Raw genomic sequence first — 18676 nt, 5'->3', positions numbered from 1 at the left:
ATCCCCTGGAGAGGGACAAGGCAACCCACTTCAGTATTCTTGCCTGGAGAGTCCCATGGATAGAGGAGTCTGGCAGGCTACAGTTCATAGGGTCATAAAGAGCTAGACACAACTGAAGCAACTTAGCACAGCCTGGAATGTAGGGTACACAAAGAAGGCACTTTGGGGTTAACCTGCCAAGGATAAGCCACATGAGGGGTATGGGGACATATGCAGGCCCACTGATGGATCGATGGATCAGGGGTGGGCATGCAGCAAGCAGCTTCCCATTTGAAATTTTTTGCAGAGTCCACTGAATAGTGTGACACTCCATAATCATAGACTCTCCGCTTGGCAGGGCGGACACTGTGCAAGAAGCACTGCCTAGGGAAAGTGAGCCATCCAAAAGCAAAATTCCCGCCTTTCTATTTGAGTTATGGCCTTTGCCTTCCAAACCTCCAAATGTGAGCGTCCCTGTTTCAAAGGTAATCTTTCCAGGACTGGGACACCCACAGCTGCTAACAGAGGCACGGCCACCAACCTCTCCCTGGCTTCTCAAAGAGCCCCTCCCTAGGCCTGGGGACCAGTCAGCAGCTTTTCACAGAAGCAGTTGGTCAGGGGTCGGGGGGCATCTCTGGCAGGCTGGAGGGAGAGGCAGGCAAGTGATCTGAGAGGCCTGTCAGTCTCCCCTCGAGGCCAGAAGGAAGCCAGGTAGCGCCCCTGGCACCTGAGACCCACGCTTTGTGTAGGTTGGAAGTGGGATGCCCCAAAGCAAGAAGCTTTTGTCTCCAGGGGATCGAAGTCGCTTTAACAATTCCCAGAACATCTGTTGTGTCTTCTACCCTGCGTGACTCTCCTTACCCCATTCCCCCTGTCTAAAATGCTCTGCCCCCAATCCTCCCCCTCGCCTAAACATGGCTCTGACCACAGCACGTGGGAGCAGTCCATGGCACTAATGGTATTATCTATTCTGTGCAAGGACGAGCTTTGAAGAGACAGAAAACTCCTTAAGGGCAGGGATTTAGGTCTCATTTATCCCCCATATTCCACTGCTTAGTGCAGGATCCAATACACAGCTGGTGCCACATAAATGTCTGTGGACAGGAACAAATCTCTGCTGCCATTACCTTAAAGTCAGAGTTAGGAAATACTAACCTGTAATGACAGCCGCAGCTTTTCAAAGTTTTCTTCCAATTCTTTCTTTTCAAGCTCGTGGGTCGATATCAGTTCTGCAGAGGAGACATCAAATTGTTAAGCTGATCTTCCTTTTGAAAAGGGATCAAACAAGATTCTTTTGCCAGATGCAGACTGGTGACAGAAGTGACTAGAAGACACCAGTATATAGCAGACTTAAGCCTCTCCATTAGTTTGAAGTCATATGTGATGTTGTTTAGGAGAGAGGGAGAGAGGATAGGAGGGAAAAAGAAGAAAGAGTGAAAGGAAGAGGACAGAAAGGAAGGAGGGAAGCAAACAGAGCCACCTACATACACATTCCCTTTACACGCAGCTCGACCACCACCCTAGCCAAGTCAGCTTCTCCATTCACAACACTCATTGATTCTCCAACTCTTCCTGATGGTAAAACCAGTGGGTGATTAATGTTAAATCTCCACTTTCTTCCCTCCCAGGATCACTTTTCCTTTTCACTACAAAGCAGCAATTTTAGGCTGAAGGAGGGAGCCTTCCAAGGAGAGCAGTGTGTGGGCTTGCTGGAGAATGGACAAGTGAAAGACCAGTGATGGTGCCTGCAAGGTCACCTTGGTGGCTTCTGGCCCACACTCTGGAAACCACAGATTGCTAGGGTTTGCTTGAGCAGACAGTCAACGTTGAGACATTCAGGCAGAAGGAAGGACTCACTGAATGTAATCCTCTTGGAGGGTTTGGAACCATTCTATTCTGTGAAAAGTGTCATTCCACTAATAATTTGCAAGTTAGGCAGAAGAGATGTCATGTAAGAATTATTAAGCAAATGGATTCTATTTTTCTCCAGATGGGAATGGTCTTATTAGCTGGATGAAGCCCGTCTCAATCTAGCTACAGAAGCAATTTGTTTTCATGTTATAACTGGAGGGAAGAAAGGTCTCATTAATCAGCCTGTATCATATGCTTAGCACAGGAGAGTACTGGAGACCAATAATTATCTCCCTGGCTGGCATGAGCTGCAATTAGGAAAAATTCTGTGGTTCCCATCGACCCAGATTTTTTAACTAATGATGGTGAAGCTCTCTAAGAAATCCAGTTGTTAGAGCTGAAATTTACATTTGGAAGAAAAAAAAAAAGTATGGTTAGTTCATTGCCATAAAACCATGTGGCCTTCTGGTCTACCTGCTCTGTCTAAATGATTACTGTTAATAGCCACTGAGAGCATCATCCATAATAATGAATATTTTAGTTACTGTTACATATGCCTGCATTGTCTGCACATTATATATAATTCAAAGGCCCTGGATGTGGTGTCTAGGTGAGACCTCATTAATCATAAAAATCTACCAGGTCTGTTTACATGAAAATCCAAAAACAAAAGGCAATGCTCAATGTAACATTTCCATTCCTGTCCCCTCTTCTGAGACCATTTTCCTACAGCGCGGTGATGGGCTTTAGGACATTTTCAGGAGATCTCAGTACTTCACCAGCAAATTAAAGTCAGCATCTATCCTGGAGACAGCATAAACCATGGCAACTATCTCTGTACCCATGATATACTTCATTATTCCCGAGGTCATGGCACTCCATCCCATACTTAACATGATGCTCTAAGTGATTCTCAAATTTTTCTACATATTAAAATCACCTAGGCAGCTTTAAAAAAAAACAAACCCCAATATCTGGGCTTCATCCCCAGAGCAATCGAATTGGAACATCTGTAATGGGATCTACACATCAGTATTTTTTTAAAAAAACCAGGTGGTTCCAATGTTCATCCAAGGATGGGAACTGGTACTCTAAGCTTGAGATGTGCTCTCAGGACACAGGTAACACATTTAATTGGTTCTCAGGAAATTCCTCTCCCATACTCCTCTCCTTGCCTCCAGCTTGGACTCTTCCATGCACCAAGAGTTCCCAGAGGTGGTGGGGCTAGAGCTTGAGGGGGCAACCACATGAACACTGCTTCTTCAAAAGCATCAATTCTTTGGTGCTCAACTTTCTTTATAGTCCAACTCTCACATCCATACATGACTACTGGAAAAACCATAGCTTTGACTAGACGGATCTTTGTTGGCAAAGTAATGTCTCTGCTTTTTAATATGCTGTCTAGATTGGTCATAACTTTTCCTGCAAGAAGCAAGCGTCTTTAATTTTTAATTAATTTATTTATTTTAATTGGAGGCTAATTACTTTACAATATTGTGGTGGTTTTTGTCATACATTGCCATGAATAAGCCACACGTGTACATGTGTTCCCCATCCTGAACCCCTCTCCCATGTGGCCACCTGATGCAAAGAACTGACTCACTGGAAAAGACCCTGATGCTGGGAAAGACTGAAGACGGGAGAAGAAGGGGACAACAAAGGATGAGATGGTTGGATGGCATCACCGACTCAATGGACATGTGTTTGAGTAAACTCCGGGAGCTGGAGATGGAAAGGGAGGCCTGGCATGCTGCAGTCCATGGGGTCGCAAAGAGTCGGACATGACTGAGCGACTGAACTGAACTGATATATTAAGAGAATTTGTCCTTTGCAGTATAGATGCAGAAAATATTTTCTAATTTGTAGTCTGCCTTTTGAAGTTGTTTTTATGACAATTTTTATTTAGTTGAATGTTTCAGCCTTTTTATTACTGTGTTTTGGTTTTATATTGCTAATAGAGGCCTTCACAACTGCAAAAATTACACATTAGAAAATTCTGGCATTTAAAAAAAATGTATTAATCTATTCTTATGTTAATTATTTTCCATCTACTTTAGCAACCAGCTGACTTGAGAGGGAAAAAAGTAAGGAGAAGGGAAACTGAAAAAAAAAAAAAATACAGATAGTAATGTATATGTACGTGAACATGTAAAAGGTTTCTTTCACAGAGTCAAAAATCTCAGCTCTACTTAGTAAACATTGTCACTGTTGTTATGACCAACTTATTGGGTTGGCCAAAAAGCTGCTTTGGATTTTTCTGTGACGTTGTATGGAAATACCAAAGAAACTTTCTGGCCAACCCAATTAAATCCTAGGTACCCAAAGACAATTCAAAGATACAAAAAAACGTAAAAAAGCAGGATCCTGAGTCCACTTCTGCCCATGGTGAATGTGGTCTGAGCGCAAGGTGTGGACAGCCAGGCCCCAGCAGAGGCTGGCGTGGTCCTGGCCACCGTAAGACCACACACAAGACACAGCCCAGGATTTCTACACCTACTTGAAAACGGTGGCTCTTAAGCGTGGCCGCCCACTGGAATCACCTCCGAGCTTTAACAAGTTGAGGCTGTACCCCAGACCAGCCACTCCACACCCTGGGGTGGGACCACGGCTCCTTGGGGGGTCTAGTCTTCAAGGTTGAGAGGATCAGCTTCAGAGGAAAGAAGTTACCCAGGCCCTGGATTTCAGTCTTTTCTTAACACAAGGAGCAACACAAAGGACGTACCAGGATGAAGAGGAAGGAAGAAAGGATAGAGGAGGGAGAGGTGAAGGGGGGTCCCTTGTGTCTGCAGCGGGAGAAGGGGGTGCACACTCCCCGCCCTGCTGGCCCCACACACACACCACAACACACAGACATACACCCCCACACACACACACACCACACAGACACACACCACACACACAGACATACACGCACACCCCCCCACACACACCACACACCCCACCACATACCCACAACCCCCCAAACACAAACCACACCACACAGACATACACACCCCCACACACACACCACACAGACATACACGCACACCCCACACACACACCCCCCACCACACACCCACACCCCCCCCAAACATACACACCCCCAGACACACACACCACACAGACACACACCACACACACAGACATACACGCACACCCCACCACACACACCCCACCACACACCCACACCCCCCCCAAACATACACACCCCCAGACACACACACCACACAGACACACACCACACACACAGACATACACGCACACCCCACCACACACACCCCACCACACACCCACACCCCCCCCAAACATACACACCCCCAGACACACACACCACACAGACACACACCACACACACAGACATACACGCACACCCCACCACACACACCACACACCCCACCACACACCCACACCCCCGCAAACATACACACCCCCAGACACACACACCACACAGACACACACCACACACACAGACATACACGCACACCCCACCACACACACCACACACCCCCCCAACACAAACCACACCACACAGACATACACCCCCCACACACACACACACCACACAGACACACACCACACACACATACACGCACACCCCCGCACACACACCCCACACACATACACACAGACATACATGCACACCATACCACACCCCCACACACACCACAGACATACACACACACCACACCGCACCCCCACACATACACCACACCACAAAGACATACATGCACACCACACCACACACCCCCCCACGCACACCACACAAGACATACATGCACACACACCACACACACACACATCATCACACCCCCCCCACACACCCCCCACACATACACTAATATACTACACCACACCACACACAGACATACACACACACCACACTACACCCCCCCCCACACATACCACACACAGACATACACGCACACCACACTACACCCCCACACACATACCACACCACAACCCCACACACACACCACACACAGACATACATGCACACCACACCACACCACACATACCCCCACACACACATCACACACACCACACACACACCCCACACACCACACACACACCCCACACCCCACACACCACACCACACCACACACACACCCAACACACCCACACACACCACAGACATACATGCACACCACACCACACCCCCACACACACACTATACCACAAAGACATACACGCACACCACACCACACAACACACCCCACACACACCACCCCACACACACACACCCCCAAAGTCAGCTACCTTGGACCTTGTGCTCGTGGTCATCCTGCAGGATCGCGAGGGTGAGTGTGTGGCTGTTCTCCATCTCTAGGAGCGCAGTCTCATGGCTGGCGGTGATGTCTTCCACCTGCAGGAGATCACAGCTCTGGTTACTCAGAGAGCTGGGGCCCGAGGCTGCGATGCCCTGCTGCCTGGAGGACAGAGGCGGACGTGAGTGAGGGGACGGGTCTATGGCCTGGACGTCCAGGGAGGGACGCTCTGCTGAGATGACGGCCGCCGTCTCCAGCCTTGGACCGAGGCAGGAGACCAGGGTCTGGTGGTGACGTGGGAACCCTGGGGCCGGGGGTGGGTGGATGGGGTGTGGAATGTCACAGGGAAGTCACTGCAGCAGGACTGCTGTTCACGCAGGAGGAAGCAACTCCCAGCTGGAGGTAGGGGGCCACCTCAGCCACCTCCTCACTGCCCTGGGCCTCCTCGGGACCACTTCCTCACCCCCACCTCCATTCCTGCCCCTTCCACCAAGCCCTCCACCAGGTAATAAGAGGGTCCTCCCCCACCAGACGGTCCGTCCTGCCCCCCAGCGGCAGGTGGGAGCTATAGCAGGCAAGGTAGCTGGAGGGAACCAACATGCATCCTGCTGCCTGGTCCTCCACTCAACCCTCACAGCAATAAAGTCAGTATTTTCATCTCCATTCTCCAGATGAGGAAACTGAGGCTTAGAGAGGTCTGAAGCGTCTTGCCCAAGGGCTAGTAAGTGGCAGAGCCAGCAGTGGCAGAGCCTGAGGCTGCCTGACTCCACGGACGAGGCTCTCAAATGCCCGGCCACTGCCTCCCCGGCAATACCAGCAACCAGCACCCAACAGCCCGCTCACCAGCCCCAAGGCAAGCGGGCAGATGTGTGCTCACCACCCCTGCTCCCCAGCCATGAACGTCCTCCCCGATGGTGAAGCGGGCCTCCCCTGCCAGGCTGTGGGAGCTGCCCCCGAGAAGCTGCTGTTTCTCTGGCTGAAGGTACATCTCCAGGAATTTAACCCCGGGAAAGCAGCCAGCCCTGACCTCCGTGACCACACACCCCCCACCACCGCCTGCCCACCACGCACCTACCACCTTTACTGTTTTTGTTATTTTTGTTGGTGGTGGTGGTTTAGTCGCTCGGTTGTGTCCGACTCATGCAACCCCAAGGACCATGGCCTGCCAGGCTCCTCTGTCCATGGGATTCTTCAGGCAAGAATATTGGAGTGGGTTGCCATTTCCTTCTCCATTTGTTGTTGGGGTATTATTTTAACTTCAAGTGTATGACTTACAGGAATCATTGCATAAGGTGACCTCTCCCTATGACAGCAAACCAGAACAATGTTTTTCCAAGTTCTCTGTCAGTGACCCATTGTAAAAGCACCATTTTACATTGTTACACACACACACACACACACACACACACACACATGTACATGGGCGCATGTGTGACACCAAATTTCATGGATCGGCAGTTTCCCTTCCTACCTGCGATAACCTGGCTTTAAAATTTTCATTCTTTGTTACTTTATATTTTTCAAAATGCTAGTTACAAACCACTACATTCATTTTGTGACATACTCATGTGTCAAAACCTGGCATTGGAAGGACATGTGCCCAGACCCTGAAACTCTTGGTGGGGGGCAGTTCAGAGCACTGTCCAGCCACTTCTCAGAGGGTTTCATTTCTCAGGGGGTCATTCACAGACTGATCTTTGATTTGTTAGGAGGAAGAGCTTTTGACTAGAAAGGAAGCCCGCTTGTAAAGGGAATGCAAAGGACTATCATATTTTAAAATGGGACTGATTTCCATTCTGGACCTGTCATTGCTTGGGGAGGTTTGCCCGACTTCTCTCTCCTATGGTAATTGACAACTTTATCCACTAAAACAGAAACACCATTGGCAAAACCAACAGTGAATCTGACAAGTGTTAGGAAAGCGGCATTATGACATGAAAATGGACTTGGTATGCGATGATTCACTTTTATTTACTGGTCACTCTTGATTAAATAATATTTTACTTGAGGCTCAGAGCTATGAATCCACTCAGCAGAAAGGCTGATTGCCATAGTATTTAATTGTCCAAATCCTGTTTATATGAAGGTTTTTAATGGATTCGTTGTCCAAACTCTTTCAGTCTCTTGAAAAAATAAATCATAGACTTAAAAAAAAAAGGAACTAACTTTCCTTTATGCTCCATTGGTGATGTCCCATAAGCCCATAGCACACTGTCCATAAAAAACAAGTGCCCACACATTGTTTGGAGGTGTTTTACTCAGCTCAGTATAAGAAAAATCTTTCACTGGTGCTTGGAATGATTCTGATTTTTTGGGTTCTGGCCCAAATTGCTGTGGGTGGTTCCAGAAAAGAGATGGATGCCAGGCCTATGTTCCAGAAGAATACCTTGTGTCCTGGTGGTGGGTCTGCCCCGACTGGTGAGGGTGGTGGGTAAACTCATGCCCTTCTGGCTTGTTGGAGGCAGGTCTCTGATTCAGTGGTGATGAAATGACACACCCAGTAGATTAAGGATGATGTAAGGGCATGATCTATCTGTTACAGCCTCTCAGAGGGGCTCCTAGGAATGCAATACTGATTCCCCAATTCCTCCATATGCAACAAGAGGAGAGCCCAGAATGTTCTGAAGGAAAGCAGCGAGAGATTGGGCTTCCCTGGTGGCTCAGATGGTAAAGAATCTGCCTGCAATGTAGGAGACCCAGGTTCAACCCTGGGTCAGGAAGATCCCCTGGAGAAGGGCATGGCAAAACCTACTTCAGTATTCTTGCCTGGAGAATTTCATGGACAGAGGAGCCTGGTGGGCTACAGCTCATGGGGTCGCAAAGAGTCGGACACGACTGAGAGACTAACAGTGAGAGCCAGTGAGCCAAAATCAGGGCATCATGGTCCTTCCTCTTGAGTGATTTGGGTTTCCAGACCTGTGGATGGTTTTTCAAGGCCGTTCCCTCTATGAGGAAGGGGCCACGCGCTCTTGACCATCCTCTCTCTGGTCCCAGTTTCAATCCCCACAGCTTCTCCTCCATGGCTCCTGGCTTCTTTCCAGAACATGGGGCAGCAGCCCATCTGAGCGCTCAGCCTGAGAAGACCTCCAGGTTGGCAGGCATTGGAAGACAGTCAGATAAGTGGACCCAAGAAAGATCCTTTTTTTTTTGGTATCATGTTAGTAGCTCAGTCACGTCCGACTCATTATGAGTCCATGGACTGCAGCCCCAACAGGCTCCTCTGTCCACGGAATTTTCCAGGTAAGAATACTGCAGTGGATTGCCATTTCCTCCTCCAGGGGATCTTCCTGACCCAGGGCTTGAATCTGTGTCTCCTGCATTGGCATGCGGATTCTCTACTGCTGAGTCACCTGGGAACACCAAAAAAGAGACAGAGGTGCTGAATCATTACGTGCCACAGCAAACTTACGCTGGGTGAAGCTTCATTTCCTTCCTTTTAGAACCCTGGGGAATCCTCCCCCCTCCCCGCCAAAATAAACACCCACTGCTGGACCCGCCTCCTCTCTCCTCCCAGAGCACAGAGCTCTGAGCTGCCACGGAGGGATCGTCCCCGTGCCCAGCAAGTAGTCCCAGTCCTTCAGAGAAGCTGCTCCCTGAGCCAGGCTGTCTCTGCAGCTGCTTGCTGTTTAGCTGAGTCCCATCAAAGCAAAGGCCTGGGAAGCCACCCTCTTCTCTTAGACGGTCAAGAACGAAGCTGTGGGCTTACTTCATCCAGCCACTTGCAAAATGCAATTAGGGGAGGCTTCGAATGAAGAAGCATGGCTTTACATCTCCTCATTAAAGAAAACCAGATTAAACTCCCATTTGCTCCCCCACAACATGTATTCCTGTCTGATGAGACAGAGGGGGCCGCCCCTGTCTCTTCTCTCCAGGGCCCTCTGAACAACGCTCCTTTCCAGATACCAAGGCGACTCACCATCCCTCTCATCCCGCATTCCTGCTACAGCATCCCTGGTACCGGCTCAGAGCCGATGGTCAGCCCTGCCCGAGCTCCCTGGCTGACTGTATCCCCCGTCGGGTGCTGCCTTTGCCGCCCACCAGATGGGCAGGTGTCCAGAGGCCCCCATCTTTCCTGTTCAGCCAGGTCCCAGTATCCGGAGGCTCTGTGCTGTGATGGGTGGGGCTCTCACGCTGGAAGATGGAGGGCCCCTTGGGACCTCATCCTCTTTGATTAGAAAGTGTGGTTTCTGCTGATGGTGACTGCTCCTGCTGTGCGGGACGAGTCAGATCAGGACACAAGACGACTGCCAAAGTGGCCTCTGTAGATCTGAAGAAGCATGAGGATGCTGTGCCCGCCCTGAGTCTAAAAGGATCATTTCTTTAGGAAACGGGAGAAAGCGTGTCCTAGACACGAGACAAAGCAAATGTAAACCCAGAGCATGAACACTTAGGCTCCTCTGAAAAGGCATCTCTGCTCAAAACACAGAGTCCAGACATCAGGGGGCCCTGAGCAAGGGGCTTCAGGGCCAGATCAGGAGGTGAAGCAAACTGCCACAGGGTCTTGGAGGCAGGGGTCAAAGGTCACAACTCAGATCACTAAATACCAGGCTCCGTGGATGAGTAAGTTTGGAGCAAAAAGGAAAAGCATCTGTGTTTACAGTGAACACTCTGCCTCGTGTGCTTTGAGATGGGGAAGCTCAGGCAATCTGGCTTCTGTTAATGCGCCGTGAGCTCCAGAATGAGCACCAATTTGATGAAACAGCTCTATAATCAGGCTTTTAAAATAAGAGTCCCACAGTACCTTTAAAGGCACATAAGAAAAGCAGTAGGCCAAGCCACAGCCATGCTTGTGCCCTAACTAGGCTGCAGGGCAAAGAATGAGGCCCAGTTCGACCCCTGACACCAGAAGCTCCTACTCCTACTCGGGGACTCCTACTCGGCGACTCCGATTCCAGGAGTGGAGAGAAGGGGTGTTTCGTCAGCAGCTCCCCCAAGGGATTCCCACGTGTGACCAGAGACATGGCCTCTGCCTCTCGCAGTGAATGGACAGCTGGATTTTTCTAGGGGGGGTCCTGTGGTAACATCAGAGGTCAGCCTGCCTTAGCGAGGGAGGACTGGAAGAAAGGCTCTGAAAATCCAGTGTCAGGGGCTTCCCTGGTGGTCCAGGGGATTAGAATCCGCCTGCCGATGCAGGGGACACGGGTTCCATCCCTGATCCAGGGTGATCCCACGTGCCACGGAGCAACAAAGCCGGTGAGCTACAACTACTGAGGCCACACTCCAGAGCCCGTGCTCTGCCGCAAGAGAAGCCGCCCCAGAGAGAAGCCCGCACGCTGCAATAAAGACTAGCCCCCGCTCACGGCAATTAGAGAAAGCCTGCACAAAGCAACGAAGACCCAGTGCTGACAAAAGTAAAATAAGTAAGTTTAAAAAAAACTCCTGGGCCAGAGCAGAAGCAGCCTCCCAGCACGGTCGGGACACCAGGGCACCGGGAGAGGCTGGGGTGGCAAACTTGAGTTTCAAGGCTGGAGAAGGACAGAGACGGCAGGAGGCATGGGTCAGCATCGCGAATCGACCACCCCACGAGGAAGACCTGCGCGTGGAGGGTCTGCACAGATCACCGAAACCATAGACCTTCCTTCCAGATCCCACTGTGCTCAGGCACCAAGTCCCCTCCTGGACCAAACACCCGGGTGTCTCCTCTACCTGGAAATGGTGTGCATTTCACCTTCCTCCTTGTCGCCGCATGCTCCCTGCCAGAGAAGTTGAAGGCCAGGATAACAGGCAACATTCAACCACAGAAGCAGACTCAGGGGTCTGAATATTCACAGATTTAAACCATCCATCCCTGGCCTCATCCCCAAACTAATGGGTTTCTAGAGGAAGTGAAAGAAAATGGCTCAGTTGTGTCCGATTCTTTGCAACCCCATAGACTGTAGCCCCACCAGGCTCCTCTGTCCATGGGATTCTCCAGGCAAGAATACTGGAGTGGGTGGTCATGCCCTCCTCCAGGGGTTTCTAGAGGAAAGGTCTGCTCAAATACAAAGTGTGCAGATGCAACCTCCACCGTAAAGCTTTCCCACATCCTCCCAGCTGGAAGCGAACTCTCAGTTCCTGAACAAAACAGCTGTATCTCTCACCTAGTATTACAGTTCCTGGAGCATGTGCTTCAGAAGCTCCCTGGATCTATAACCAGAGGCTATGGAGCAGGCAGGTTCACATTTTATAAATCCTGGTATATTTTGCAGTATCACGAGGCCTTGTGTATGGAGGGCATTCACTAACTATTCTTCACATAGGTGAATGAATAAATGAATGAATCACTTTAGCTATTAGAAAGGATCCAGAAGAACAGAACTCAAAGCCATCATAAGACAGAGCTCTTTAAAAATATACAAAAGTAGCTCATGTAACTCACTCTCAAGTGGAAAAGTCAGAGCCTCCAATCTCTCCTAGTATGAAATCTTTAGGTTTCTGGGTGGTTTAGTAGTAAAGAATCCACCTGCCAATGCAGGAGACGTGGGTTTGATCCCTGGGTCGGGAAGATCCCCTGGAGAAGGGAGTGGCAACCCATTCCAGTATTCTTGCTTGGAGAATTCCACAGACAGAGGAGCCTGGCGGGCTAAAGCCCATGGGGTCACATAGAGTCAGACACAACTTAGCAACTAACCAACAACAACAAAATGAAATCTTTTAAAGTCTACGGTCTCAGCTTAGAGGTGGGTGAGACCACATCCCCCAGGAGGTGCCCAGCTTAGCAAGCTTCTGCCTGGGGTCCTTCGGCTGGTGGACGGGCTCCATTCAGCAGGGGCCCCGGCTCTGTGGTTTCCCATACACGACACCCCCATGTGAACCTTCATTCAGAGGCTCCTCCTCCTGCTGGGGAACCCCCTCCTGCCCTTCCTCCTATCTCTTGGCATCCTCTCAACCAACCAAACGTTTGGACCCAAAATCAGTGAATATGGGTATACATACATTCTCCGTGTAAAATTGGGCCTGACTACCCCAGGATATAGGACACAGGACAAGCCGATATCTGCCCCAGGACTGACCTGCATCAGGGAGTCAAGAAGCAGGTAAGACTATAGACAGCAGCCGAGTGAATGTCTACTCAGAGCGAGCTGAAGAGGGCAGATGCTGAAGGTTCCATTTCTAATCTTAGCCTAGCAGGTAACCTTACCTGTCACTATCTGTTTCTGGCCTCTAAGTCTACACCACTTTAGAAAGGCAGGTGTGTCCGGTTTCCACAAGCCTCTAAAAAAAGGAGAATGCTGAAGAGAAGATGCTGAGATGCTGAATAGATGAAAGTGCTGTCAAATCGGAGACTGCTCTTTCCAACGACAGTACTTATTATTACTCTAATATTTCTCCCCTATGATTGTCAAGCCTCTGGGGACCATCGCTGTCTGGGATACCTACTGGGGATGCAGCCCAAATGTTCATGGCTGTGAAGGGCCACTTGGCATTAGCCTGAGATGTGAAGAGTGCTCTTCATGAGTGCCAGTTGATCTTAGGGATAGCGAAGCAGACTCCGGGCAACAATACACCAATTAGAAGGTGGGCACTAGGGCATCAGAGCCTTAGGGGCTTAGGAAGAAGAGAAAAGGAAGGAGCAGATGAGTTTCATGGAGGCAGAGCGGGCTCACCTCACCCTGGTGCCAATGCTGTAATGGACCCTGCAGCCAGCTGTGGGGACGGGCATGCCTGGCTCCCACCCACTTTCACACTGACTGGCTCCCTGGGAATTCTTCCCCAGCTGTTTTAGGATGAATGACCCTCTCTGGGAAGACTGCCAGGCTAAGGTTAGTGAGCTGAATCCTCCTTTCATCAGGCAAATACACACTGCAGGCCTACCCTCTGCAGGCAGGCAGTGCCAAGCCAGAGACTCCGCAGTAAATCCAGCAGAAAACCCTAGTTCAGGGCTTGAGGGCACGGACCCTGGGTTCAGACTGGGTCCAACACTGGCTCTTCCATAAGCATGAATTCCAGCAAGGTATTTAACCTCCAGGTCTCAGTTTTCTTACCTGTAAAAATGGGGATGATAACAGTTCCTCCCTGGTAGGGTTACTATAGGGGTTAAATGAGTTAGTCCATGAAAAGAGGAAGGAGCAGAGCACAACCCTCAGCATGTGCTAGATACATATGTGTCTGTTATTTCCACTGCCCTCATGGGCTATGCAGAAGATCAACAGGGTACAAAGTCAAGTTAATCACACATTAGGTAGTAATAAGTGCCCAGGAAAAATTAAAGCAGAGAGGAGGATAGGGGTGTGCATGTAGGGGGAAGGAGCTGTAATTCTGGGTGAGGAAAAGCCTCAGTGAGAAAAGTCTAGCAGGGAGGGAGCGAGGGAGCCATGGCATGTCTGGAGAGAGAGCACTCCAGGCATTGGCGTGTTGGTTCAGTCGCTCAGTCGTGTCTGACTCTTTGTGACCCCAAGGACTATAGCCCGACAGGCTCCTCTGTCTACGGGATTCTCCAGGTAAGGATCCTGGAGTGGGCTGCCATGTCCTCCTCCAAGGGATCTTCCCGACTCAGGGATCCAACCCAAGTCTCGTTGCATTGCAGGCAGTCTCTTTACCTACTGAGTCACCAGGGAAGCTTACCAGGCAGTGGGCACAGCCCAGCACAGAAGCCCAGAGGTGGGAGTGTGTCTGGGAGGACAAGGGAGGAGGCTGGAGGGGATGATGGGGAGGGGACAGGGGACAGAGCCAAGGCAGGAGGGTGGGGACCGGGGAGCTCACCTGTGGCAGGGCTCCGGGCTAAGGCAGCCAGCTCCCCTCTGCCTCCAGCCCGCGGCTCCCCAGGGCAGGGCGGGCTGGGCGGACTCACCTGCTCCTGGTGCTGACACCCGATCCGCAGCAGCTGCGCATGGTGCTCCTCCTGGAGCCGGGCCACCTCGGTTTCAAACTGCAGCTGCAGCCGCCGCTCCAGGTCCCGCAGCTCGGCCTCCTGCTGCCAGCCCAGGTTCCGCACCTCTGCCTCACAGCGCCGCTCCAACTCCGCCTTCTCCCGCTGCAGCTTCTCACACTTGGCCGCATGGAAAGCTGTGCGGGGACAGGAGAGTGCACGGTCACAAACCCGCCAGGATGTGCCCAGGGCCTCGAGTCTGCAACCCCCATGCTACATCAAGGTGTGGGTGGAAGGACCAGGGCAAGATGCCCTTCCTTCTGCAGAGCTTCATGGTCCGTAAGATGCTTCCCCGGTGGCTCAGTGGTAAAGATTCTGCCTGCAAAGCAGGAGTTTCAGGAGACACAGGTTCCATCCCTCGGTCAGGAAGATCCCCTGGAGGAGGACATGGCAACCCACTTCAGTATTCTTGCCTGGAGAATCCCATGGACAGAGGAGCCTGGCGGGCTACAGTTCATGGGGCCTCAAAGAGTCAGACACGACTGAAGCGACTTAGCACACACGCATGCACACAAGATGCTTTCCCACCTACAGCATCTGAGTCTCAACACAGACCCTGGATGTTGGGGTGAACCTGAGCCCAGGGAGCTCCTGTTATGGCCCAAGGTCACACAGTGTGTGGAGTATGAGCTGCAAAGGCAGGAGATGTTTAAGGACACTACTTCCCTGATGAAATGAGTGGTGGACAGGCTGGATCTTGCTCTGTGAGCACAGTGTGTAAGAATACGGCCCAGCCCAGGAGCCTAACGCTGTCCCAAAGGGCCTTCCTGGTGCAGAACTTCAGTTGGCCCCGTGTCCTGGGTCCCATCGTTTGATGGAGGATTCTGATACACAATCTGAGAAAGTTAGGATCCTCTGGTGTATTGAGAGCAACGTGGTGAGTGCTGCCTACCTCAGGTGTAGGTGATAAAAGGATATACTGTCTGTAGAGAATTTAAAAGCAATAACCAGGCTGACCAGAAAAGCCCTCTGCTTCTTACTACCACCAGTGCCAGCAATTCTAAAGAATGCTGATGAAAAAAATACTTCTCAAAAGTCTTTGGTTGGTCCAGAGTTTAAGCAATTGCTATAATTACTCTTAAGGTTTTTAAAAACCAGTTTTGTATTTAAAAAAATCACAGAGGAAAGCTGCAAGTATTAATACGCACAAGGACATTATTACACAGACGACTTTTTTCTCCCCTGTGGACTGCACAATAACAACAAAAATACATGTCGGGATGATGGCTGAGTGTGTACTGGGCTTTCCACCACCAGTAGCAAGAGGGCATTTCGCTCGCTCGCTAATAAATACAGCAGAAATGGCAGAAGTGAGCTGAGGTTTTCTGGTCCCTGGCAGTGAGATCATGGAAGAGGGAGGTTATGGACCTCATAGAAACAGCCAGAACCTACCAGGAACTGAAGGCCACAGTGGCTCAGGCTTGGAGGCAGTGGTGAGGAATCCCCTATGCCCAGGGGTCTGAACAGAGCTCCACTTTTCCCCAAAGATCCCCCAACCTGGGCAAGTTGTTAGAATTTCACCAGGGACCCTAGTTAGTGAAAGAAACAACCAGGATCCACAGACTAGGGAAGAGATGTACACGCAAAGACAGGTTTATCCTGGAGTGACTGGGCTTTAACAGAACAACAACCATGGGCTGTCCATTAAAAACAGTGCTCGATGGAATGAGACACAGTCAAACTGAGGCCAAGAGAGGAGCAATTATTTACTCATATATACATTCTTTTAAAATTCTTTTCCATTACAGTTTATCACAGGATAGTGAATATCGTTCCCTGTGCTATACAATAGGGCCTTGTTGTTTATCCCATTTTATACGTAATAGTTTGCATCTGCTAATTCCAAACTCCCAGTCCATCTCTCCTCCCCACCTCCACACAAACAGCAATCATTTCACCTACACTGGGGGAAGGTGAAGGGTCCTCCAACAGAAAAGGACGGGACAGACAGGAGACACACGGTAACTACTGGTGAGCCCTGAGCAATGAGCTCCAGGGTAGGTGTCTGCGTGCATGGGGTCTCTTTGGCGGGTGCTCTTGTTTCTGTAATTCAGGTGAACTAACTTCACAGTCTTTGCCCCATGCACCCTGCCGCGGTGAATGGGATCAAAATAAAGCAGTGACAACAATGTCTGTGTTTACAACAGGTCCACAAGGCAGTGCAGAGATGAAGCACAGTCTACAAATACGAGAACAGATGGTCGGCACCATTCATGATTCAATACATGCAGATCAAAGCAAGAGTTTTTTTTACCTACAAGGTTGATCGAGATGAAATATTCTGATAATACAGGGAAGGTAGGAGAAAACTGGCCTTTGATGGAGCAACAGTGGGGGTATAAACTGAGGAGCTGCTTTGCAGGTTCAAGTATTTTTCAAAATTGAAATCCTAGGGATGGGAGCTTGGGAAGGGTGACAGCTAAAGAGTTTGGAGTTTCTTTCTGGGGTCATGAAAATGTCCTAAAACAGATTATAGTTACAGCTGCATAACTCCGTGAATATACGAAGAACCACTGAATTGTTTTCAAACGGGGGAGCTGTATGGCGTGTGAATTATATCTCAATAAAGTTTTTACCAAAAATGGAAAGAAAATCTGCAAAATAACATGACAGGGAAAATATCTCAGAGGATAAATTTAGATGTGTTTGTAGAAGGAAAGTTCATATTTAGATTTTGAAACTCTGTATAATGATGATGAAGATGTATGTTGACAAAATAAAAACCTCACCACTACACTGTTTTATATATATACACACACATGCACACACATGGATATATGTGGAGCTAGGGGAATCTGAGAACCATTCTTACTGTTTCTTAACTAGAAATACAGCACATTGCACTCAAATGAAAGTAACAAAAAATGCTCACCATGTACTCTTCTTTAACAAGTACTGTTTTATATGGGAAAAATGTGCTTTTCATATATTAATACTAATATCGGTATCTTTAACTCTAGTAAATCTAAACAATAAGTTGATGATATAGATTGCATACATGGAATAAAACAGAAAAAAAGGTCAAGAAATGAATAACAACAAATCAGTTACACTGGAGAAAAAAAATTAAATGCACCTATCTTTTAAGTCAACAATTTCACAAGAGAACCAAAAAAATCTGATGAAGGATAACTAGCTCAGCATGATTTGCCTTTGGGAAATAGTGGGGGGGTGGGGGCTGGTTAAATAAATGATAGTAAGTCCACTATATGCACAGGACAAATCCCATATTCAATAGGATACAGGTAACTTAAAAAAAAAAGCAAGGTCCATCTTTTCATGGAATGATCTGTAATACATTGTTAAACAAAAAAGGCGAGATTCAGGATGAGCAGGACAGCGGAGTTCTACTTGTGATGGAAATGCATCTGTGTGTCTGATCTTCCATCTGTCCTTCCCCCCTCGGAGGTTGTGTGCTTAATTAACAGGACTCACTTCCCAATGAACACCTGCAACAATATGTATATAAGAAAATCCTATTATTTGTTTGAATGTTTTATGAGTTAAAATACTTTTAAAATGACTACCATGATTAAGAAGACTGGGTTTGAAAAGGTTATGGTGCCTGCAGTTAGAAAGGACAGGACACTTCCATCGAATGTGTGATTTTGTTTATGTTCGTGGCGGGATGATTCAAGGCCTGGCATTCTATCTGGGGGGGGCGGGGGGAGGTCAGCAATGATTGATTGATTTTCATCCTAGAGCTGTTCCTGAATTGTACTGTTGCTTCAGTAAATCATGAGCTGTGCAGCCT

The 18676-nt window shown here is 49.2% G+C and overlaps 1 protein-coding gene across 3 annotated transcripts in view; it reads right to left on the bottom strand.

Annotated features, from left to right (window-relative positions):
• The window catches only part of MTUS2 (microtubule associated scaffold protein 2), a 367641-nt gene that overhangs the window by 10405 nt on the left and 338560 nt on the right, over window positions 1–18676 (bottom strand). For all 3 annotated transcript variants that reach the window (XM_070471733.1, XM_070471734.1, XM_020874306.2), the window contains 3 exons: window positions 14845–15059; window positions 6067–6172; window positions 1135–1208 (listed from right to left, as the gene is read on the bottom strand). In XM_070471733.1, coding sequence (XP_070327834.1) covers window positions 1135–1208; window positions 6067–6172; window positions 14845–15059 — 395 coding nt within the window. The remainder of the gene's footprint in view (window positions 1–1134; window positions 1209–6066; window positions 6173–14844; window positions 15060–18676) is intronic.

Source organism: Odocoileus virginianus, chromosome 8, assembly GCF_023699985.2.
Source record: "Odocoileus virginianus isolate 20LAN1187 ecotype Illinois chromosome 8, Ovbor_1.2, whole genome shotgun sequence".
In the NCBI taxonomy this organism is placed as follows: Eukaryota; Metazoa; Chordata; class Mammalia; order Artiodactyla; family Cervidae; genus Odocoileus; species Odocoileus virginianus.
Note: the sequence above shows the minus strand (reverse complement) of the source record. Positions and strands in the feature narration are given on the sequence as shown.